Below are 23,635 nucleotides of genomic sequence, written 5' to 3'. Positions count from 1 at the left end.
GGGCGGGGCGGGACGAACCGGGCGCACTGGCAGCGGCACGGGGCGGGGACAGGCGACAGCGGCGCGGAACGCAGAGCGGCGGGAGAGGAGCAGCTCCGGCTCCTGGCCTCCGCTGCCGCCATGGCTACTGTGGACCTGGAGAAGTTGCGGATGTCCGGGGCTGGCAAAGCCATCGGAGTCCTGACTAGCGGCGGTGATGCGCAAGGTGATGGGGCGCGATGGCGTGTTTACGGATGGATCTGGGGTTTCTGTCTGTCCTCGGGACCCTTGGGGTTTATCCTCTGCCCTTCGCTAGGGACCTGCGTATGCGTGGCCAGCTAACCTCCTGCGGGGCATTGCGGCTTCAGGTCCCCGTCCCCAGACTCCGCCCCGGGTCGCTGGCGTACGTGCTGCGGGCCACGGGCCTTGGCATGCCCCGCCCTCGCGCTGCTTGGGTCCGCCCGGCTTGGGGGTGTGTCCGCGTAGCACGCAGACTTAGGGCACTTGGCTGTCCCTTTCTAGGCCACACGTGTCGGGACCTCAGAGAGCGCAGTCGGCCAAGTTTCATGCCCAGGAATTTGAAAGGATTAGGGATCCTGTACCCTCTCCGTGCAGCCTCTGATTCCCACCTTGTCTGTACTGGGATGGGGTGAGGGTGAGGCAGGCTTGCCCACACGCCTTCGCCTGGGCTGCTTCCTGTAGACTTAGGTGGAGAACAGAGCGCGTGGAGCAGGGGTTGCGGGTAGAGAACTTTAGGGGTAGGGCATTTTTCACCGCTGTAACAGGGCAAACACCACATGGCTAATAGTTCAGGATGCACAGCCTCTGCTCTGCCTGGTAAGGCTAGGGAAAACCCTGACTTGGGAGAATCTGCCCTCCCCTCAGCCCCTTTCTTGGTGACTTGGTTCCGCGCTGACTGCTGTTGTTTGAAGTCTCTGGCTCTAGTTGGGTCCATGAAGAACAATCCTACCCAGTTGAGGGTTGAGGAAGGCATGTGGGGCTTCAAGGGGCTTAGCTTCCCTGAGCCCCACCGTTGGGCTTCACCAATTCCTTCCAAACATTTCAGGAAATACAGACACAGGCTACAAAGCTCGGCTCCTGACTGCCCAGCCCTTACCTAAGAGATCGGTGGGAACAACACAGGATGGATATACATCTTACAAGCATGGTTGCAAGCTCAGGAAGGCAGAAAAAGAATGTCACGCTGCCGCCCAGCATGTTGGAAATCTTAAATCTCTACTGGGTGCCCTGGGCCTAGTCTATCAAGGCTGGCAGTCAACAGACCATTTTTCAGGGCTGTGGCTATAGCTTGTACCCTAGAGGACAGCCCGGTGTTGGGACACAGACTGGGCTGGGGACCTGTGGAAGAGTCACCCATGGTAGTGGACCACAAGAGAGGCCCTAGCTGGGCCACCTCACCCATTAGATAAGCATTTCAGTGAGGCCAGCAGAGTCCTGAATCCCATTTGCAGGGCTCCTGGCTCTGGCAGGCATAGGCTATCCATCTCAGGCTCCTGTCTGAGCAAGGGGGTGCCTAGTGTCTGAGGGATGGTAATATTGAGTGGTCTCTGGGGGGAGAGGAGGAGTTCCTGCTGCTCTCTGTGCACAGCTGCCAGGCCAGGGCCACCAGGGTGACAGACATTTGTTTTGGAGGCTGGCAGAGGGACCAGAGGCAGGAGGCCCTTCCTGGTCAGGAAGCAAAACCTGCCTGCATTTCCATTCTGGCTTCAGGGCAAGATCTCTCTCTGCAGGTTTCCCCAGAGTCCTCTTTGGGTAGGGCCAGTATCGGGCAGTGGGCAGCAGCTGGCACGGGGCATAGCGGAGCCCTTCTGTTGTCTAAATTCTGGAAGTTGCCTGTGGGTGTGCTCCCCAGGCTGGTGCCGCTTCTGTGCCCAGTCAGCCGCTGGCTCTCCCCATGCCTTCTGTGTGCTCACAGAGCCCCGTCTGCGTGCATTGAACATGTGAGCATCAGTCTTCCTTGGAGAAGCTAACGTGGGCCTAGACCTTGCCTGGCCGGAGATAACCAGCTCTTTGGCCCGACCCAAGCTCTGCCTCTGGCCTATGAAAAGGTTTCTTTTTTTTTTTCCTTTGAGCCAGGGGAGGAAGACCCATCCTTTTGAGACGCAAGTCTCTCCCTTCCTGTTGGCCTAGAGTCCATGTTGGTGAGCTGAAGAGGGCTACTGTTTCCCAATGTCTGTTTGACTGGAGGGCTTTGTTTAAAAATAACTACAGGTAGAAAAAAAAAAAACACAAAGCAAAACAAAAAATCAATTAACCAAACAACCGCAACAAACGAGCCTGGCTGACCTCAGTCACATCCCAGCTGAGGCACTGGTCAACGCTGGCTCTTCCTTCGGGCCTCTCCCCTGTAGCTACATGGCTCCCTGGTTCTGTCTTCCCTGTGGTCAGGGGAGACACTGACTTCCTGTTTGTATTGCGAGCTGCCTGAGCTGCGCGGGGGTCTGGGATTGGACATAGGCCTTTTAGCTGATGAGTAACACTTTTGGTAGACCCAGGATCCTCTTTTGGTGTCTGTATAACACCTTGTTTTCCCAAAGGTCCTGTCTCTGAGGTAACTTGTGCAGCAAATGCATAACCAGCCATTGGCTCTTCACAGGGTGGCTATTGGCTATATCCGCTGACAGGCCAACAGACGATGCCTGCTCTCTGTTAATGGCTCTTGGATTGGACCTGGTCTTTGCCCTGTTTGGGTCTGAGAAGGAAAAGCAAGTTTAAGTGCAGTTGGAAAGGCCTTTAGCTGGGTGTGGTAGCTCAGGCCTATAATCCCAGTAATTAGGAGGCTACAGCAGGAGGATCACCACGAGTTCTGGGCTATAAAATGAATGGTGGGGACAGCGGCACACAGAGGGTAGGGCGCAGACCTCTGCCACAGTCTCTGCACACACAGCAGGAAGGTGACGTTTGCACTGAAGACCATGCTGCCCCCTCTGGCCATCCCTTGTCCCCTGGCCTCAGCGCAGAGCACAGAGTCATCAGGTGCATCAAGCTGAGGGGGTGTCCCCGTCCTCCAAACCCAGGCCGACAGCACAGTGATTGGCACTCTACAGAGTGGTTCAAACAATAACAGGAACGTTTTGCCAAAGCAGCTTTCTTGTGGCCCTCTCAGGGGCTTCTGCTCCCCCAACGTCCCCTCACAAGGGCAACAAGAAGGGCAGTCTTCATGAGAGTTACCATCTTGTCCTCTGCAGTGCTAGGCACCCTGCTTGGGCTGGCACCTGCGTTGTTTCTAGGGTTCAGTGTAGGCTTTGTTTTAGGGTGTAAAGGAGGGTTACTCTTTACAGAACCCTGTGCTTCCCCCACCCCCCTCTGTCCCTGCCACCTACCAGGCTGCCTGGTAGGATACCCTGGACAGCTAAGATTGGCCTTCCCAAGAGTATGTGGCCTACCCCAGAGCCAGAGGCGATCGGGGTTTGGATGGTGGGTCCTTGGTTAGTCTCTGGCATCTCCAAACTATCTCAGCCACTAGGGCTCCTATCCCACCTACCAGGACCCAGGATCCCTCCTCTGGGCCTGCTGGCATGGGCTAAGGGGAAGAAGGAAAGCCTGGTGGTTGCTGCAGACTGACTAAGTTCATCTCTCCTGTCCTCACCCAGGTGAGAGCAGAGGGAGCCATCAGCCCAGGCCACGGCCTTGGCTGTGGACTCTTCTTTCTAGGCCTTGGAGCTCAGCATTCCAGATGTGTGGGATGTCCCCTGCTCAGCATTCCAGATGTGTAGGATGTCCCCTGTTTTTAGGGAATGGGAGGCATTGGCTACTTCTGGAACAGTGATCTTTCCTGCTGCGGAGGGTGGGAGGGGGGGCGCTGGGAAGGTGTGAGACAGAGCAGAAGTAGAATTTCCAGTCAGGTGGGAGGACACACGGGGAGGCCAGCCTTCAGCTAGGTACAGCCAGTGACCCTTGGTGCTCTGCTCAACTGCTCGCTGAGGCCCTGGGGGGAGGTGTATGGCCAGAGGCAGCGCGCCACCTACCTGTCCAGAGCAGAGGCCTGGGCCCTACACTCTGCGCCCCATGGTTAGCACCTGGCTCTGGGAGCCTGCAAGAGTGGGGTTCTCTGCTGACAGAGACCAGGGCCTTCCTATTGCCATACGCAAGGCAACAGAGCCCGGAATGGAAGGAAACCAGGCCTACTCAAGAGCAGCTGCCGCTCTCCCCCATATTCTTCGAAAGGTTTCAGAGAGGAGTTTAATGCCAGGCTCTGATTTCCTGGCCCCCGAGCCCACTAGGATGGGGTGGGGGGCTATGGGAGGGTCCAGTTCTCCCTGCCTGGACTGATGGCGTGTCTGACTCCCTCACAGGTATGAATGCCGCTGTCCGGGCTGTAACTCGTATGGGCATATATGTGGGGGCCAAAGTCTTCCTCATCTATGAGGTAAGTGGGATGGCGGGGGGTGGCCTGTGGTGAGGTAACCTGTATGTGTTCCTGCAGAGAACAAATTGTTCTGTGGCCCGGGGTAGTCTGTTGTGCTCTGGTCGGTCACCTTGGAGGCTTTCAGGTGGCTGGGCCTGGACTAACAGAATGGATATTGTCTGGGGGAAAGGGGTTGAGTAGAGACATCTGCAGAATGGAAACATTATGGGATATTGTGCCCACTGATACTGTCCCACAGTCACTAGAAGACCAGCCAGGACCAAGAGGGAGGGACCAATAGGAAGGACCCTACCTAGTCTGGCAGATAGTACAATCCCACCTCCAACCTCACCCCCAGGTCTTTGGCTGCCTAGAGCCTTAGGGGCATAGAACTGCCCTCCTCCACTCCCTTTCTGGCCCACACTGTCTGTCCTGGTTTGTTCTGACACTGTGGCCTATAAGAAGCAAAGCAGGGATGGAGGGGCTCCCTGAAGTCGCTTTGGGCAGACACTGGAGTCTGCCAGCTATTTTCTTTCTTCTCTTCCCACCCACTCCCTGGGTGTCTTGTCTGCGTGCCTCGCAGGCTGCTGGATTCCCTCAGTATTGTCTTGAGGTTACATTGTATTCACCTTTTATACACAGTGAATCTATCCAACCGCAGCTCTGCCTCCCATAGGGCCTCTGCCCCTCCCTCTCTCGCTGCTGGGTGTGTCCTTGTCCCTTTGCCCTGGCCCCAAGTTATGACAGGACCATACCCAGCCCTCTGCTCTACAGATGTAGGGGAAGGAGAGATAGTTGGAGGTGTGGGGGTGTGAGTACAGTTCAGGCTTCAAGCTTGGATGGGGGTGGCAGGGAGAACCTTTGCAAACCCGGCTGTGGAGTCTCACAGATCTGAGGCCAAGGGAGCCTGGCAGATGTGGCTGGTGACCTGAGAATATGGGGGCTCCAAACAGGGGGAGCTGGGTCCTAGCTGGAGAGAAGGCCCCATTCCTCAGGATCCTAGCCTCTTCCATTCTGTGGTGAGTGCCTCTAATCCCGGCACTCTAGCTGTAGAGGCAGGAGGATATCTGTGAGTTAAAAGACTAACCTGGAACTCTCGTCTCAAAAAAAAAAAAAAAGCTTTTAAAAATTAATTAATTGGGACTGGAGAGATGGCTCAACGGTTAAGAGCACTGACTGCTCTTCCCAAGGTCCTGAGTTCAATTCCCAGCAACCACATGGTGGCTCACAACCATCCGTAATGAGATCTGACGCCCTCTTCTGGCGTGTCTGAGGACAGCTACAGTGTACTTACATATAACAATAAATAAATCTTTAAAAAATTAATTAATTAAAATTAAATGGCAAATGAGTCCTCCCTTATCTCCTAGTAGGTGGTCTTTTAATGACAAGGTAAGGAAATGGTGGCTGCACCTTTGAGCTCAGAGCCGCACTGGAGGAGTGGTGCCTGGGTTTTGAGGGTGTCAGCAACTACGGTAAGGGAAGGAGAGAGATTGCTCTTTCTCTGCTGCAGGGTCTCCACGCCTTTCCTTCGCAGGGACTCCATGCACCCAAGATTTCCTTACTTCCCAGTTGGGAGGGATTTCAGAGCGAGCCGGAAGCCGGTGGGGTTCTAAAGACGTTTAAAACAGAACAGAGCACTCTGAAGCTTGGGAGAGCGTGGGCGTGGCTTCTCAAGGGCCTTCCCCCCCCTCCCCCACAGTGGCTGTGTGGGGCCTCGTGGCTTTCCAGGTCCCATAGCTGAGAGTGAAATACACTGGTTTAAAGGTGGAAGAGTGAGGTTTATGAGAGGTATTGTTTAGGATTAAGAGTGAATGGGGAGCCGGGTGGTGGTGGTGGCGGCGGCGGCGGCGGCGGCGGCGGCGGCGGCGGCGGCGGCACACGCCTTTAATCCCAGCACTTGGGAGGCAGAGGCAGGAGGATTTCTGAGTTCCAGGCCTGGTTTACAGAGGGAGTTCCAAGATGGCCAGGGCTACACAGAGAAACCCTGTCTCAAAAAAGAGTGAATGGGGAGAGTTGGAAGTGCAGGCTCTAGAACATCCTAGCCAGCCGGAAGCGAGCACAGCTTACCTTGATATCTTTGAGACATTGATAGGTGACAGAGGTGTTTTGAGTCATGTCAATGCAAGCAAGCAAGCAAACAGTTTAAAGCTTATTCTGGACCTGCAGATATGGCTCAGTGGTTAAGAGCACCGACTTGCTCTTCCAGAGGTTCTGAGTTCAATTCTCAGCAACTGCATGGTGGCTCACAACTATCTGTCATGGGATCTGATGCCCTCTTCTGGCATGTCTGAGGATAGCAACAGTGTACTCATATACATAAAGAAAAAAAAAAAGCTTATTCTGGAGTCAAGTTTGAAAGGCCATGGTCCAGAAACACAGTGTTGTTGTTGTTTTTGAGACAGGGTTTCTCTGTGTAGTCCTGGCTGCCGTGGAACTCACTCTGTAGATCAGGCTGGCCTCAAACTCAGAAATCCTCCTGCCTCTGCCTCCCAAGTGCTGGGATTAAAGGCGTGCACCACCACTGCCTGGCCAGAAACACAGTTTTAAGTTACCCCAAATTCCACGTTCCAATGTGGAAGCAGTTTTACGATGTTTTATCATTTAACAGAACAAAGTCGTAAACCAAGGCAGGTTTAAGTTATGTTGCTGGCTCTATCAGAGAGGTGGTTACAGCACACCGGGGTTGCTTTTCTATAGGGCCCAGATGTAGTTTGATGACACCCTTAGCTTTTGGGTCAGTGGAAGGAAACCAGTGGTCTGCTAAGGTAATAGATTCCAAAAGGTCTGTTATCTATTAGACACAGGATGTTCGTTCTGACTCTGGGATTGATTGGCAAGGAATGGCTGTTCCAGGAGCTAAAGCTAAGCCAGATACAGTGATTAGCCTCCTGACCTGCCGCATTCCGACCTTTCCGAGTCTCTGTAGATCTGACTTATTTCAGGAATTACTTTTGCTGTCTGAAGTCTTCCGACTTGCACATGAATGGTCTTATTTTTCCCTGTTGTGGCTACAGGTCTTGAGTGACCAGAGGAGCTACCGTTGGCCTGGCCTGAACTAGGAAAGCTAGCTAATCCCTAGACTGGGGTGCCTTGTCTACCTGGGGCTCCTTAGAACCTTCTGGTTAGATTCCAGGGCTGAAGGCCAAGCTTGTGTGGCTGCCGTGGCCTGAGCTATCCCTTCACTGCCCACTCTCTGGGGCCCTGCCACTTAGCGAGGGAGGAGCACAGAGAAGACCTGAGTTGGACAGCCCAGGCTAAGCATGAGGGTCCTTTCTCCCTGGTGCCCCCACCCCCCTCCGAGGACTTCAGAACTTCATGGTAGAGGCCATCCATCTTGTCATAGCCTTTGAGAAATACCCATATCCCATGTCCACTTTTTTTGTTTTTTTGTTTTCCGAGACAGGGTTTCTCTGTATAGCCCCCTGGCTGTCTTGGAACTCACTCTGTAGACCAGGCTGGCCTCGAACTCAGAAATCCACCTGCCTCTGCCTCCCAAGCGCTGGGATTAAAGGTGTGCGCCACCACTGCCCGGCTTCCATGTCCATCTTGTATAATACTCACAGTGTGGTAGAGGTACTTGGCTGGCATCTTGCTGTCTGATGAGCAACAGCAGAGGTTTGCAAAGGAGCCATGTTGGATCCCCGTTAGGATCCAGTCTAAAACCTCCAGGTCCTATCTGGTCCTGTGGGGGGCAGCACCCTGAATTTCCATTGCTTTGCTCTGGGGTGAAGAAAAAACTGGCCACAGGTACCAGGGGACACACAGGATATTGTTTTCCTTAGTTGCCCATGAATCCATGGGACTTGTGAGTTCTCCTTTCCATCCAAAGCTCGTGCATGTTCCCGGGAGGAGATGTGTGTGGTGTGTGTTCCTGACAGCTTGACTTCTTCTGCCTTTGAAACTAGGCATTACATATGTGCGTGGGTAGGGAGGGTGTCATGCTATGCTGTCGTGTAGCAAGGCACACCCTTAGATCACAACCAGGTCATTTCCACCACTCACACTGGACAGATCTTTGAAGGACATCAGCCTTCCCTTGGGGTTCTGTGTCTTGTCCTTGATTCTGACTTGGGTACAATGGCTTGAGCTCAGCTTGGGGACAGTCTCTGGGTGTCTGTGCATTTCCCTCTGTAATAAGCAGACTCTTAGGCATGTGGAGCATGCTCGGAGTCCCACGTAGGATGCTGGGCCCGAGAGTGGCAGGGCTTGCCGTTGGGCCCCTTGAACCTGCTCACTGCTGGCGAGCATGGTGCTTCTGCCATGATGGGACTGCTCTCTCAAACGTCCTTCTTTGCTTGCAGGGCTACGAGGGCCTCGTGGAAGGAGGCGAGAACATCAAGCCAGCCAACTGGCTCAGTGTTTCTAACATCATCCAGCTGGTGAGGCTCAAAGCCAGGTGGCTCCTTCCCACTCTGAGAGTGTGTGAGCACGTGTGGGTGTGCACTCATGCACAGAGGCATTCTGGTGCAGAGATCTCATGAGCACACAGACACCTAGAGACACATAGAAATGACAGACAGACACACGCACACACATACATCAAGATACAGTAGTCTAGACCAGGGAGGCTGTGGGTGGAGACAGGGAAGATTCTGTTCTGCCTAGTGTGTGTGGGTGTGTGTGTTGGGTTCTGTGTTGTATGTGTATATGTGTGGGGGGGTATATTTTCTAGTTCTAAGATGTGTTGGGAACTCCCCAAGGCCTTGGACTCAAGGAGAAAGGTCAGGGTGTGGGAGGAGCTATACAAGGTTCTAGAGACTTTTCCTCCATCTAAATCAGTGGGGTCCACTTCATCCAGCAATGCCTCCAGAGACCTTTTGCCATCCTTCCTGAAGGCTCTTGTTTCATCTCTGCAGGGCGGCACCATTATTGGCAGTGCCCGCTGTAAGGCCTTCACCACGAGGGAAGGGCGCCTGGCTGCAGCCTACAACCTGCTGCAACACGGCATCACCAACCTGTGTGTCATCGGTGGTGATGGCAGCCTCACGGGGGCCAACATCTTCCGCAACGAGTGGGGCAGCTTGCTGGAGGAGCTGGTGAAAGAAGGTGGGTCTGTGCAGAGCTGGCCCTTCACTGGCTTTGGAGGTGTGCCTGAAGTTAGGTCCGCTCCCGATGTGGAGCAGTTTGCAGGTAGTGAGGTCAACATGAGGTCAAGGCTCCCCGTCTGGAGAAGCCCACGTGGTACCCTGGGTTCCAGCAGTAGCATGCTCCCAGCTGTGTGATGGTCATGCTTGTAACTGTTTCCGGAGAGAGTCTGATGTGGGGCATAGACATCGATTTGCAGAGGTGTAGCTATGGCTTGGGTGACATTAGATTCGAAGTCCCAAGGTTGCTGGGTGGAAGGTGCCTCCTTTGGGGAACCCGGAACACAGTGCCCCCACTGTCCTCAGGCGGCTCCTTGCTGGGCTGTACCCCTTATAGAAGGAGGACGAGACAGAAAAAGGTTGTGGAGGTTGAAGCGGCTGGCTGGGTCATGGTCCTCATCTGGCCTTTGCTTCTCTGACACAGGCAAGATCTCAGAGTCCACGGCTCAGAACTACGCGCACTTGAGCATCGCAGGTCTGGTAGGCTCCATTGATAACGACTTCTGCGGCACTGACATGACCATCGGCACCGACTCAGCCCTGCACCGAATCATGGAGGTCATTGATGCCATCACCACCACTGCCCAAAGGTAAGTGAGGACCCATGTACACGAGGCTGACTTGGGGTCATGGTAGTGACGTTGGCTTCCTGGGGCGGGGGGCTGACATTGCAGGGGCCGTGTGTGCTGGGCTCTCCAACTGTATCCTCAGCTGATGGCTTCTAGGCCCATGCCTCCTGCTAGGAGGGATGCTGGGGCTCAGCTCCCATCCCTCCAGGTATCAGTGGGATGTTAGCAGTGCACACCAGCTGTCAGGGGCTACCGTGTTCCAGGGTGGTGGTGCTCCTGAAGGGGGTTCTTGGGCTCCAGCCAGGGATCGCCAAGTCTGGGTCAGTACCAGGCTCTGAAGATGGTTGAGAGCTGCCTGGTAGACCGGTGGGTGTCTCCTAGCTCAGGGCAGCCCTGCCCAGGAGATGGGCATTGTCCTTTTTCAGTCCCCCTGTCTTCTTGGTCTAGTGTGGTGGGTTAAAATGTGTGACTCCCAAGACCTGGCTTTGATATCTACACCCGTTTTTCTTCTTCCTCAGCCACCAGAGGACCTTTGTGTTGGAGGTGATGGGACGGCACTGTGGGTGAGGAGGTCTATCGTAGTCGGCCGGGAGAGGTGGGGCACTTGGGGGCTGTTGGGAACAGTTGGGTGGGGGACACATAATGTCTGACATGGATTAGTGGATCATTTAATGCCATGAACAGGAGGGAGTCCTGGCAGGCAGCAGGGAGAGAGTCAGGGAAGGGGGTCCTGAGTAGACTGGCTCCTCCACTCCTCCAGGTACCTGGCGCTGGTGTCTGCACTGGCCTCCGGGGCCGACTGGCTATTCATCCCTGAATCGCCCCCTGAGGACGGCTGGGAGAACTTCATGTGTGAGAGGCTGGGAGAGGTGAGTGGCTCTGGGACCTGTCCTTCCCTTACTGGTTTGCAGCAACCGTCCGCTCGCTCTGGGGAACTGGGAGGGTCATAGCGCTGGCTATTGGCTGCTCTTGGCCTGTGTAAATGTCATGGTGCTGACTGCTGCATATGTTGCCTAGGTGTCGCTCAAGGCTGATGACTAGATATTCCTGTGGTCCCAGCCACTGTGGGCAGAGCCAGTGGAGATATTCAGGCCACCGTCTGGGTCCATCTCTGTGGCCAGTGCAGGGAGCATGGCGAATTTGTTTCTTGGAGTGCTGGCTTTGAGCTCTTAGCCTCTGAGACGTGGCCTCTTAAGCTAGGACCCAGAGCAAGGTCCCTCTGTAAGAGAGGTAACCATGTCAAGGCCCAAAGGGTAGGTGTGCTCCTGTGAGGGTGGTGGGTTCTAATCCAGCGTATGACTGTCTAGAAGTGTCTGCCGGTGATGTATCCCAGGCCCTAACTAGGGGGCCCTGGAAGCAAGAGAGATGGTGTGTCTGGGAGGAGAGGTGCCACTAAGACAGCTGGGGGAAGTAGCTGGTCCCTTGGTCTGCAGCAGGCTACTTGGGACACAGCTCTTTTGTTTAAACTTAGGTGATTCTAACAAAAGTAGGTAAACCCTGCCCTGCAGAAGCCCCAGAGACCACTCATCCCCCCAACCTGTCTGCCCTGTGACTCTGGCTCTTTTATTTCTACCTTCCGGGAAGCCTGTGTTCTGAAGGAGAGAAAAATCATGTGACCAGGCCCAGGGCACACCAGAGGTCCCCTGTCCCCAGGGAAAGTGGTACCTGCTCGTTCGCTCGCTCGCTCGCTCGCTGCGCATCATATCCAGGCAGTCGAGCTTCCTGGGGTCAGGACCTGTTTCTAGAACCTTCCCAAGTGAAGCTACAGGCAAGATGGAGGTGGGCAAGGCCTGGTTGCCTCTGGATAGAGGCTGCAATGCCAAGTGGGGCCTGAGCCCCTGGGGTCTGCGGACCTGGCTCTGTCTGTCTGTTTAAGGCGACTGGCCTCTGTGAGCTTCAACTCTTTTTTTCCTGAAGACACAGGATGTTTCATTGCTCAAGCGCCATCGAGGGAGGGGAAGGAGCCCTGGCTCTGATTCTCCACCTGCAACCTTGGCCTGGAGGTCGGGCTCCTTGCCAGCCTCCCCCTCCCCTTCCACGAAGCCCTCTCTTTCCTTCTACTACACCTGGGGCTATTCATAAGCCGCTTCCAGCTTCCTGAAGCAGGAGGGAAGATGGCCAGCCTGCGTGTCATGCAAATTCTAGGCCAGCCTGGGCTGTGTGATGAGACTCTCACGAGCTGCTTCCACCCTGTCCCTACAGGGGCTCTGGGGGTCACTGCTGCCTCAGAGGCGTGTGCGGCACAGCAATTCTCATGAAAGTCAGTCAGTCAGTCAGTCTGTGTGTCTGTCAGATCTCTGAGGGAGGTAGCGTAGGTGTGAGAGTGCTCCATGATGGTTGGATCAGCAGTGGCACTGTCATTTTTACAGAGAGCTGGTGTTGGGCCTTATGGGTCCCCTGGGTAGAGTATGTACTGGAACCCCTGGCTGATAGTTGCCATTGGTGGGGGTTCCCCCACTTTAGGATGCAGAAGTAATTTGAGATGGGGCCTGAGGGTCGTTGGTTATAGGAATGACTCTATGTAGTGAGCCCCCTGTAGACACCCTATCCTGGATCTGAGCACCCCCTGCCCCCACTACCTAGCGTATTGCTTCTTGCTGCTCCCCCACCCCCAACCCCTGGGACAGTAGGATCCCAGTTGGCTGGCCTCAGCTCTACCATGTACTCCAGATCTCTTTTCCTCTTTCAGAGGTGGGGAGAAAGCTTACCTTGCTCAAGTGGGTTGTAGATAAGTGTCCTAGTGAGGCTTGCTGTCCCTGGTGGCCACACCTACGAGTGGTCCATGGCTGGAAAGCGAGCCCAGTGTCTCTTCTCTGACAGACTCGGAGCCGAGGCTCCCGACTGAACATCATCATCATCGCAGAGGGTGCCATCGACCGGCACGGAAAGCCTATCTCATCCAGCTACGTGAAAGATGTGAGTACAGCAGCTTCCTGGAGCAGGTTGGGTCCACTGACTCCAGTGGCATCTCCTGAAGATAGGCTCTGGTCCTGGCTTTCCTGGGTTGGCCCCTCCCTGGGCAAAAGTCAGGCATTGGGGCATTCATTGCCAGTTGTGCGGTGGCTGGCTGGGATCTTCAGAGAAGTTGAGGATTCAAGTCTGGTCCAAGGCATTGTCCCTCCATATTATGAGCCCCCCAACCAACCCTTTGGGTCCTGACTTTATTCAGTCTCTGTGTCTGGCGGGGTCCCTCAGCACTCCAGTGTTAGGTCTTAGCTCTGTCAGCCCTCCAAGTGATAGAGTGCTCCCCCACCCCCGCCTCCGCTCCAGATTTCAGCACTCAACAGTGTGGAGCTGCCAGATGTGTGCATACCTGTAATCCCATACTAGGGAGGCAGAGGCAGAAGGAGAGTGAGTTCTGTGCCAGCCTGGCATCCGTACAGATTCTAGGCCAGCCCTGGCTGCGTAATGAAATTTAATCTCAAAACAGAAGGAACTGAAACATAGGTAGTGGTTAGTACTGGGAAGAACGTTTCTCTACCCTCTGGTGACGGCAGCAGTGATGGTGGGCATCCCTCAGAGAAACGCAGCCTCCCACCTGGTACCTCTACCTTTTCCCCCACCCCCTCAGCCTCAGTGATCGTGTTCCCATACCTTCTGATTCTCTGATGGGTCTCTTCCTTATTTGCTGTTCTCTCTGTAACTAGAAACACAGAGGACCAGCAGACACTGAGCAGAGGGACCAGAGACTCCATTCAGCTTTGAATAGCCAGGGCTGCAGGCCAGGAAACACAGCCCGTCCTGCATGCACAGATACACCTCTCTATGCATAAACATGTGGACCCTCCGTGTACAGTCACACACGATCACATGATCTGCACATATTTTATTTTATTTGGTTTGGTTTGGTTTTTCGAGACAGGGTTTCTCTGTATAGCCCTGGCTGTCCTGGAACTCACTCTGTAGACCAGGCTGGCCTCAAACTCAGAAATCCGCCTGCCTCTGCCTCCCAAATGCTGGGATTAAAGGCGTGAGCCACCACCGCCTGGCTTAATTTTGGTTTTTCGAGACAGGGTTTCTCTGTCTAGCCCTAGCCGTCCTGGAACTCACGATCTGCACATACTGATACACAATCACATGAACCCCACACTTGGATAGTGTGGCGTATTTCTCAGGCTGGTTCTGGGGAAGCTCGGGATTGTTTGTAAACCTAAGACTACGTGGGTGGACCATGGGGGCTGGGCCCATGGACAACTGGACTGCAGGAACCTACAGACTCTCTCTCTGTTCTTTTGACAAATAGCTGGTGGTTCAGAGGCTGGGCTTCGATACACGAGTGACCGTGCTGGGTCATGTACAGCGAGGAGGGACGCCCTCAGCCTTTGACAGAGTCCTGGTATGTTTATAAGCCTCTGTGTGTGTGTTTATAAGGGACTGTGTGTGTGTGTGTGTGTGTGTGTGTGTGTGTGTGTGTGTGTGTGTGTGTGTGTATGTGTGTGTGTGTGTACTGAGGGGCTGGGCTGACTTGGTTCCTGTATGTACAACATCTACTTTGTTCCACCAAGAGCCCTGAGGTACCATCTACTTGGCCCTACTTGGTTTGTGAAGACACAAACCCATGGAAAGGGGACACCCTGGCTCATCCAGGCCTCTCTGCACCCTACATGAAACTCTAGTCTCTAAAGAGGCCAAGGGAGTCCAAGACTTGGGCACAAGGCCGATACCACCCCACCAGGATCTAAAATGTCCTGAGACCACTATGCCAATGCCCTGGATGCTGGTGGGAGTGCATGCTGTCTGGCAGAGATGAGGGGTAATGGATAGCTGATTACAGTCTGGCTACTGCCCGAGTGCCAACATTTTTATGCCAGTTCTGAGCCCAGATGTCTACAGGGTGAGCCTGGAGACACCTGCTCAAGGAGTCTTCCATGAGTCCTTCATCTCTGGCTGCCCGCCTGTTCTCTCTGCCACGCCAGGGCCGGCGGCTGTGGTCTGTCCCCTGTGGCACACTTCTTGGCATTTTAGATAGCCCGGCCTATCAGCCCATGTGCATCCAGAGGGTGACCTAGATGAGGCTCCCAGTGAGGGATGTTGTAGAAAGTGCCCTAGCTGGCACTTTCAGTCAGAGACACCTTGGGTACATCCTCTCACCAGGCCCACTGGCCAGGCTGTGGGGACCTTAGTGGAAAATGGAGCCAGTTTGGCTATTGTGACTGTTGATCATGTTATCATGATCTGGGCCAGTGTGGGGAAGGCTCAGAAAGCCGGGGGTGTTTGCATCGGCGGGGGGCCTGCGTTGGTTTGCAGAGCAAGCAGACGTCTTGGTGCACCCGTGTGCAGCTAGCGGGGCTGTGCCAGCCCTAAGCCACGCTGTCCTCTCTATCCTGAACAGAGTAGCAAGATGGGGATGGAGGCCGTGATGGCGCTGCTGGAGGCCACGCCCGACACGCCAGCCTGTGTAGTCAGCCTCTCTGGGAATCAGTCGGTGCGGCTGCCTCTCATGGAGTGTGTGCAAGTGGTGAGTGCTCCCTCCTTCCAGAAGAACCCTTGACCTTTCAGGGCCTCCGCTCCAAGTCTCACTGCTTATGTGTATATGATGGGGGATGTGGGGAGGCAAGGATTGCGGTAGGAGAGGAAGGGGTTTCTGGGCTTCAGAAAGCCAGAAGGGGCTGGAGAGATGGCTCAGCGGTTAAAGGCACTGACTGTTCTTCCAAAGGTCCTGAGTTCAAATTCCAGCAACCGCAAGGTGGCTCACACTCATCCATAATGAGATCTGACACCCTCTTCTGGAGTGTCTGAAGACAGCTACAGTGTACTTACATATAACAATAAATAAGTCTTTGGGCCGAAGCGAGCAGGGCCAGAGTGAGCAGAGGTCCTGAGTTCAATTCCCAGCAACCACATGATGGCTCACAACCATCTGTACAGCTACAGTGTACCCAAATACATAAAATAAACAAATACATTTAAAAAAAAAAAAAGAAAGAAAGCCAGGAGAAGCTGGCCAGAGGGTTGGACAAATGTTATCAGGGGGTTTGGGGAGCGAGATCTCACCTTTCCCGGGGGCAGTGGTCTTAGGTGGGGGATTAGGTATTTGGGATTCCGATGGGAGGGAAGGGATGGTAGATTGGGTAAGGCTCTGGCAGGTAGGGTAGCCACAGCAGGGACTTTAGGATGGGGTACAGGTGAGGCCAAGCAGGGAGATGCTGGCTTCGGTTGAGGTTTGGGGGCTCTGGCTGGGGTGCCAGAATGCTGGGCTGTGGAGCCGGAGGAAGGCTTGGTCCCTAGCCCTGTCTCAGGGCTATTTTGGATATTGGTTATGGGCCTGGGAGGTGGGATTGGGAATCCTTTCATTCCCAAGACTGCGGGGCTTGGAGCCCGGGGAAGCACAGGACTGGTTTGTTACTAGTAAGGGAGGACTCATGTTTGGGGCCTGGTGGGCCTCTTGGGCCTCCTGAAAACTGGGCTGTGGTGTGAAGGCGTCAGCTAAGAGTCCCTCCTCGAGCCCAGCAGGCTGTGTCAGCATGTGCAGTCCGGCCTCCTTGGCAACCTGGCCCTCTTTTCTCTTTAAGACAAAGGACGTGCAGAAGGCTATGGACGAGGAGAGGTTTGAGGAGGCCATCCAGCTCCGTGGCAGGTGAGGGGGGTAGCCATCGTTTCTGGCAGTTGGGGAGGTGGGGGCGAGCATGAGTTGTGGACAGTGAATGCTCTGGAGGTCCTGGGCCGCACTCCCTTCTGCGCCCTGTACTAGTACCCACTGTTGTAGGAGCTGAGGGGAGGGGCCTCCGTGATGGCAAAGCTAACTTGTGAGGTGTAGGAGGGACTGCTGTACCAGGGATGGACCTGCAGGGAGTGTATGGGGCTGGGGGTCGTAGTGCTGTAGATGGACAGAAGTCATGACCAGCTTTGGATGCTGTGGGTGAGCCTTACTGGAGGACGGGAGTGAGGGACAGCAGGTGTGTAGACTCTAGCCCTTGGTGGCATGGGGCCCCACCTCCTGCAGATACCTACCTGGCCCTGAGGCCCATTTGGGATGGATGCTCAGGCCATGGCTTTGTCACCTGGGAAAACACACCCTTGTGTCCTGTTGGATCTCACGAGGGTATTGAATATGCCCAGGTGGGATGTAGCAACAAGACAAGCTGGACCGCACGCAATCTGGCTGGTTTTGATCTGAGTTCTGGCCCTGAGCTGAGAAGTCACCCAGCTCCCAGAGTCCCATGCGGGATGCCCGTGTGCCATTCTGACTGTTGGGCAGCCGGCCTCGCGTCTCACTGAGTTCGTGGTGGCTGTGTGTATGTGGCTGGAGGGATGGATGGTGCAGGGCCGGGAGCTGCACGGTCTCCTTCCTTTCTAGGAGCTTCGAGAACAACTGGAAAATTTACAAGCTTCTCGCCCACCAGAAGGTGTCTAAGGAGAAGGTGAGGGAGGGGGCAGATGTCTCTGGTGCAGTGCGGTGGGTCCGCCAGCCTCCCGCTTCCTCGGCTGCCTCACGGGGGGTACTGAATTCCAGGTTTGGGGCTGGAGAGGAATTCCATCCTCCTGCCTCAGGTCTTAGCCTTATACCGAGGCCTGCACTCAGCTTTGCATGTGGCTACAGGGCCCCACTACAACATAGTGTAGTGCTCCTTAAGAACCTTTGAATGAGCTGGGCGGTGGTGGCGCATGCCTTTAATCCCAGCACTTGGGAGGCAGAGGCAGGCGGATTTCTGAGTTCGAGGCCAGCCTGGTCCTCAGAGTGAGTTCCAGGACAGCCAGGGCTACACAGAGAAACCCTGTCTCAAAAAAAACAAAACAAAAACAAAAACAAAAAAACAAACAAAAATAAACAAACAAAAAGAACCATTGAATGAATTGCCCTATATATGACATTGGTGCATTCTCACATAGCTGGGACCCTGGGGAAAGAAATCTCCCGAGGAAGGGGCTGCTGCTACTTCAGGGACCAGGGTCCCAGTCAGATACTCTGAGCTGGCACACTGGCTCATACAGCTTACGGATATATCAACCTGGCACCACAGCCAGTGCTCCTGTTCTTGGTACAGTGTGGCTGCCCCTCCCCCACCGTGGCTGTAGCACTCCAGTCTGAGGGTGGCTGATGCCCAAGGGCTCGGAAGCAGCTGTTGACCCAGCCCATCAGGCTGTGCCTGTGAGCCTGGCTGTCACACGGTGTCCCCTTATCAAGCCAGGAGACCTGGCGACGTACTCAGGGCTTGCACTTCCTCACTTAGTCTTTCCCAGAACTTTCTGGAATGAGCGTGACAGCTCTATTACTCTGTGTATAAGGGAGCTGACGTGGTGGACAGTTGGCTGGGGATCCGTCTGGCCCCCCATGGCTTACATTTCCGTCCTTTCCCTTTCTGAAGTCCAACTTCTCCCTGGCCATCCTGAATGTGGGGGCTCCAGCTGCCGGCATGAACGCAGCTGTGCGCTCTGCAGTGCGCACTGGCATCTCCGAGGGACATACAGTGTACGTGGTGCATGATGGCTTTGAGGGCCTGGCCAAGGGTCAGGTAGGTGTTAAGGTGATGCAGGCGGTGTCTGGGGGTGTGGGATTCATGAACAGAAGGAAGGAACATGAGAGCCCTTGTGGAAGCCCTGGCTGCTGTGAGTGTAGAAACTATGGGGCTCTGTTCTCATAATCAGCCCTGAGACCCAGGCCCCTCCTTTGAGGTGATGGCTGGCTCTGATGGGGTCTCTGTTACCTCCCTGAAGAGTCTCTGCTGAGACAGACCTCGTGTCACCTTCCTAAAGCCATGGTCTTCCTGCAGGTGCAAGAAGTGGGCTGGCATGATGTGGCAGGCTGGCTGGGACGTGGTGGCTCGGTCCTGGGGACCAAGAGGTCAGTGGCTTCTGGATGGTGCACAGCCTAGCTGATGGGACAGATAGAGATTCTGGTCCTGAGGTCCAGGGCTGGCCCCTTAAGCCTACAGCCCCAGACCTCCCAGCTCAGCTGGGCAGAAGTGTCCCTCATGAGAGACGGACTGTCCCTTCCGCCTGTGGGCCATGGTTTTTATCCCAGGGCCTGGTGGTTTTAGGTTCAAGATCCTCTACAGAGTTGGCCTGGGGTGGTTATGGATGGTCACGTTGTGTGATGGCGGGAAGTTGTCCTGTTCAAGTCTGTGGGGCTGCAACGGCTGGAGAGAATGTCCCTTCCTGTCACCACCTCAGTCGTTGCTAGACAATGCCCAGTGAGGTTGTTGAGTACATACCCAGGCCTCTCACATGCTGGTATCCATATCTCTGCATCTGGAGCCACTGAGAGGCCCTTTGGTGACTGACCTCTGGCTCTGCGGAAGGCCGAGCCCCACATTTTTCTGAGAGGAGATGCACTCTGGTTTTGTGAGTTATACACCTCCTTATCCAGGCTAACGTATCTCTAACCACAGGACACTGCCCAAGCCCCACCTGGAGGCCATTGTGGAGAATCTCCGCACCTACAATATCCACGCCCTGCTGGTTATTGGTGGCTTTGAGGTGGGGCTTTCTTGATGCTGTGACCCCGGGGGTGGGGGTGGGGGTGGGAATAGGTATGGCCTCAACCATGGACCTTGGGCTAGGGCAGCCAAAGAGTCAAAGCTGTGAGTGTAGGATTGGGGCTAGGATTTTACCTTCTGAAAACCTTGGAGAGCACACCTAGCCTACCTCTAGGAGATCAGGAGAAATGGAAGGCCGCAAAAGGGAGGGAGGGGTAGCGAGGTCTACGGGGCTCGCTGATGGCATGCCCCGGTGCTTGATGAATCCTTGCCACATGATACACATGAACATGGGTAGGTGTGAATGCAGGAGCTTGGCTGCAACCCTCTAGTCCTCATTAGGACCCTGCTTTTCTGGAAGGACGAGTGTCTTTATATGGATGGCTCCATCCAGGCATCTCATCCAATCCCTGGGTGGGAGTAGATTGTGTTAACACTACGGTACCGACTTAGTCATCAACAGGGCAGGGCAAGATGGCTCCCTAGCCCTGGTGGAGCCCTGCCTCACACCACCCCCTGCCCTTTTCCCTTCCTGCCCTCCAGGCCTATGAGGGTGTGCTGCAGCTGGTGGAAGCTCGGGGGCGCTACGAGGAACTCTGTATCGTCATGTGCGTCATCCCGGCCACCATTAGCAACAATGTGCCAGGCACCGACTTCAGCCTGGGCTCAGACACGGCTGTCAACGCTGCGATGGAGGTGAGGTGTCCTAGAGAATGTAGTCAGGCCACGTGTGGGTTGCTTGGTGGGTCTCCTAGCCCCTGGGTCTGTGCAGAACCAGTGGAGGTGGCCCAGGCTCTGTCCTGTCTAGCTGTCATGTGATTGTGGGAGCTCTTGGTACTGGATGCAATTGCTGTTGCCTTGAGATCCTGTTGTGAGTCCTTTGTAGCAGTGTCCTATGGCCCATGGGGACTGAGAAGGATGGGCACTAACTGTCCCTCCCCTCGCCCCCCAATTCTGTAGCCCAGGCTAGACTATAACTCACTACAGAGCTCAGGCTGGCCTTGAACTTGCCTCAACATCCTGACAACTGGGATTACTGTAGTGAGCTGCTATGCTGGGCTCTGATCGCCCTCTTGATCCCTCCCTCCAGAGTTGTGACCGTATCAAGCAGTCAGCCTCCGGGACAAAGCGCCGTGTGTTCATTGTAGAGACCATGGGGGGCTACTGTGGCTACCTGGCCACTGTGACTGGCATTGCCGTGGGTGCTGATGCTGCCTACGTCTTTGAGGACCCTTTCAACATCCACGACTTAAAGGTGAGCCCATCCCCACTCCTGTGCTCTGCAGCCACCCGCGAGTCTGACCAGCCCTCCGGATCACTTAACGGGTGTCAGCAAGTTCCATTTTTAAGTAGTGTATTTTATCGTCCTGGCCTCGCCCTTGCCCCGAGGCTGCTGGGTCCTGTCTGCCCACCTTTTAGTTTACCACCTCTCCTTCCCAGGCCAATGTGGAGCATATGACAGAGAAGATGAAAACAGACATCCAGAGGGGCCTGGTGCTCCGGTAAGGCTGCTGTGGGTGATGGGCAGAGCCGGCACAGGGACCTATCCCACTTTACCTTTGCCTGGCCTAGGGGCGGGGTGGGGGCGGGGCCAGACCTCATCACCTATCCCACAGTACAGGCATCTGGCCTGGAGGGTGGGGCAGGGCAGGGCGGGGTCAGACTTGGGACAGCCCTGTCAGCTTTTATGTGTCTCCACAGGAATGAGAAGTGTCATGAACACTACACCACAGAGTTCCTATACAACCTATACTCCTCGGAAGGCAGGGGTGTGTTTGACTGCAGGACCAATGTGCTGGGCCACCTGCAGCAGGTACAGCTCTGAGGGCGGTCCCCTGGCCCCTGTGGTACTCATCTGCCAGGGTTCCCGTCTCCATCCCTATTTTCTTCTCTGGGGCTCCTGGGAGAATCCTTGAGGGAGAGGCTCCGTGCATGGTCTGGAGAAGGTATTTGCAAGCTTTTTTTTTTTTTTTTTTTTAATTCTCCAACCTGGCACTAGAACTCTGTACTAAGACCTCCTCTTTGGGAGGTGGCTCAAGCCCCTGTCATTCTGTAACTATCTCCTCCCTGCCTAGTGTCTCATTTACTAAATAGACCCTGTTGTCTCATGGTGGCTCTCAGGCTTGGGTTGGGTCCATTCCCTATGGATCCTGTGGCCCAGCTGTCATTTCTGGCCTCTGGGATGGCTTCTAGGTGGCCGGTGCTTTGAGACCCTCGGGTGGTCATGCTCATTGCAAGGATACATCTCCATGTATCCTTGTGGACATGGCTCATGTGGCCTAGGACCCCCTTCATGTCTAGTCCTTGGTCAGCTCCAGGGATATGGTTTGTCTATTTCCAGGGTGGTGCTCCAACCCCCTTTGACCGGAACTATGGGACCAAACTGGGGGTGAAGGCCATGTTGTGGATGTCAGAGAAGCTGCGTGATGTCTACCGTAAAGGTAGGTAGGATGGACTGGCCCGACCTGTCTCTCTCGGGGTCTCTGGAGGCTCGGACTTGCGTACCATGTACCTGTCCCCGTAGGGCGGGTGTTTGCCAATGCTCCAGACTCGGCCTGTGTGATCGGCCTGCGGAAGAAGGTGGTGGCCTTCAGTCCAGTCACAGAACTCAAGAAAGAGACTGATTTTGAGTAAGTCCTTTTGAAGCTGGGTGGAGAAGGGAGGCCCAGATCTTTCCTGCACAGCGTCCCTAATCAGGCTTTGAAGAGCGGGAGTCTTGTCCATGTGTTCAGTGGCCAGCGCAGGGCAGTCTGGGGAGGGTCTGTGACCCTTGTATCTGAGTCTACCTCAGAAGCATTTCCCCTCACTCCCAGCCAGAGTATTGGGGCACCCAGATGTACCCCCATATACCCTGGCCATGATGACAACTAGGTATTCAGGGTTTAAGAGATTGCGAGATTCGGTTCCGTAACTATCTAACCTTGACCTGACTCAGGCACCGCATGCCCCGGGAGCAGTGGTGGCTGAATCTGCGGCTGATGCTGAAGATGCTGGCACACTACCGCATCAGCATGGCGGACTACGTGTCTGGGGAGCTGGAGCACGTCACTCGCCGCACCTTGAGCATCGACAAGGGTTTCTGAGCTTTTCCACCGTTCCACTGAACATCACCACTGTTCCTGCGTTCCCGGACTCTCTCTCCCTCCTAGTGCGAGCCACAGATCCCAGTGCCGAGGGGAACTCAGATGGAACTCGGAGCCCATGGCTGGCTGAAGGATGTGGGGGTCTACTGTGCTGCTCTGGGGCTCCTCCCTTAGCCCTCCCACCCACCCACCCTCAGGACAGCGCGCCTGCGGGGCCCCTACCTTCCAGTCAGACCCACATTGCCTCTCCCTCACTGGTCAGCTGGCTGCCTCACCACACGGCTGAAAAAAAAGAGCCTCACTTTTTTTTAGGAATAAAGTCACTGTCTAGAGCATGATCGCCGGGGACAGCGTGACCTGAGGAGTTCAGGGAGAGGGTTGTCAGGACTCGGGTGCAAACTTTACCCATGGCTATTCTACAAGACCAGACTTTAGGGATCCCTCCTGGGAAGTGACTGGGGAGACCTCAGTCCTTAGCTCTGCCTGAAGGGCTGAGGAGAGCTGCTGAGCCTTATGTGGGCCGTCTACCTGCCCCCGAATGGCTGCCGTATCAGCCTGAGGGCGATGGACCCCGGTCTGGAGGGGAGACTGTCATTGTCAGTATAGTGGTGTTGGCTGGTTGCTGATCTCCAGGAGGTTCTCGGGGCCGGGAGGCTGGCTCCTCAGAGAAGTCTGTGAAGGGCTGAGCCCTGGCCAGTCCCACCTCAGATCCCTCCCTAATCCACTTAGCAGGGGTTCTTGCATGAGCCTCGGCAGGGTCCATCCTCCACAGTGCCTGGAGTTTTACAATATTTACAATAGGTGGCGGCTGTTTCCGGTATCTCAGTGCATGGAGGTCAAAGGTTATGACTGTGGCTTTGTGGACCTGCAGGCCACACTGGGGAGGTGGTTTCTCTGGGTCGGGGGTCTCCCCATGGGTAGTGCTGTAAGGCTGCTGTGGGGGTATCCCAGGCCATGTACCCAGCTGCTTCATCTGACTGGAGCCCCCAGAGCTGCTGGGAGTGGAGTCCTGGAGTGATGAGTGTCACCACAGCACCCTGGAGGGTTTGATTTTGAGCACATGGCAACAAGGCCTGTATATTAGGGCTCTGTAGAAACAGAACCAGTAGAACGCGTCTATACACATACTGTA

At 55.0% G+C, this 23,635-nt stretch overlaps 1 protein-coding gene across 1 annotated transcript; it reads left to right on the top strand.

Annotated features, from left to right (window-relative positions):
* Positions 1 to 22,841, top strand: Pfkl (phosphofructokinase, liver type). The gene is made up of 22 exons (XM_031347782.1): positions 1 to 205; positions 4,296 to 4,369; positions 8,653 to 8,730; positions 9,208 to 9,397; positions 9,860 to 10,025; positions 10,523 to 10,567; positions 10,765 to 10,873; positions 12,825 to 12,920; positions 14,248 to 14,340; positions 15,337 to 15,462; positions 16,517 to 16,581; positions 17,302 to 17,365; positions 18,311 to 18,457; positions 18,716 to 18,786; positions 19,334 to 19,421; positions 19,964 to 20,116; positions 20,511 to 20,675; positions 20,861 to 20,922; positions 21,122 to 21,233; positions 21,762 to 21,861; positions 21,945 to 22,050; positions 22,356 to 22,841. Exons 1-22 carry the CDS (start codon positions 121 to 123, stop codon positions 22,501 to 22,503), a joined length of 2,343 nt encoding a protein of 780 aa, XP_031203642.1. The 5' UTR covers positions 1 to 120; the 3' UTR covers positions 22,504 to 22,841.
* Positions 22,842 to 23,635: the final 794 nt, after the last annotated feature.

This window comes from Mastomys coucha, unplaced genomic scaffold, assembly GCF_008632895.1.
Source record: "Mastomys coucha isolate ucsf_1 unplaced genomic scaffold, UCSF_Mcou_1 pScaffold3, whole genome shotgun sequence".
In the NCBI taxonomy this organism is placed as follows: domain Eukaryota; kingdom Metazoa; phylum Chordata; class Mammalia; order Rodentia; family Muridae; genus Mastomys; species Mastomys coucha.
Note: the sequence above shows the minus strand (reverse complement) of the source record. Positions and strands in the feature narration are given on the sequence as shown.

Bases quoted from the DNA above. Each gene is read 5' to 3' on its own strand.
- Pfkl (XM_031347782.1), top strand. From the start codon at position 121: ATGGCTACTGTGGACCTGGAGAAGTTGCGGATGTCCGGGGCTGGCAAA. The intron at 9,398-9,859 runs GTGGGTCTGTGC...TCTCTGACACAG, and splicing joins GGAGGAGCTGGTGAAAGAAG to GCAAGATCTCAGAGTCCACG. The intron at 10,874-12,824 runs GTGAGTGGCTCT...CTTCTCTGACAG, and splicing joins TGTGTGAGAGGCTGGGAGAG to ACTCGGAGCCGAGGCTCCCG.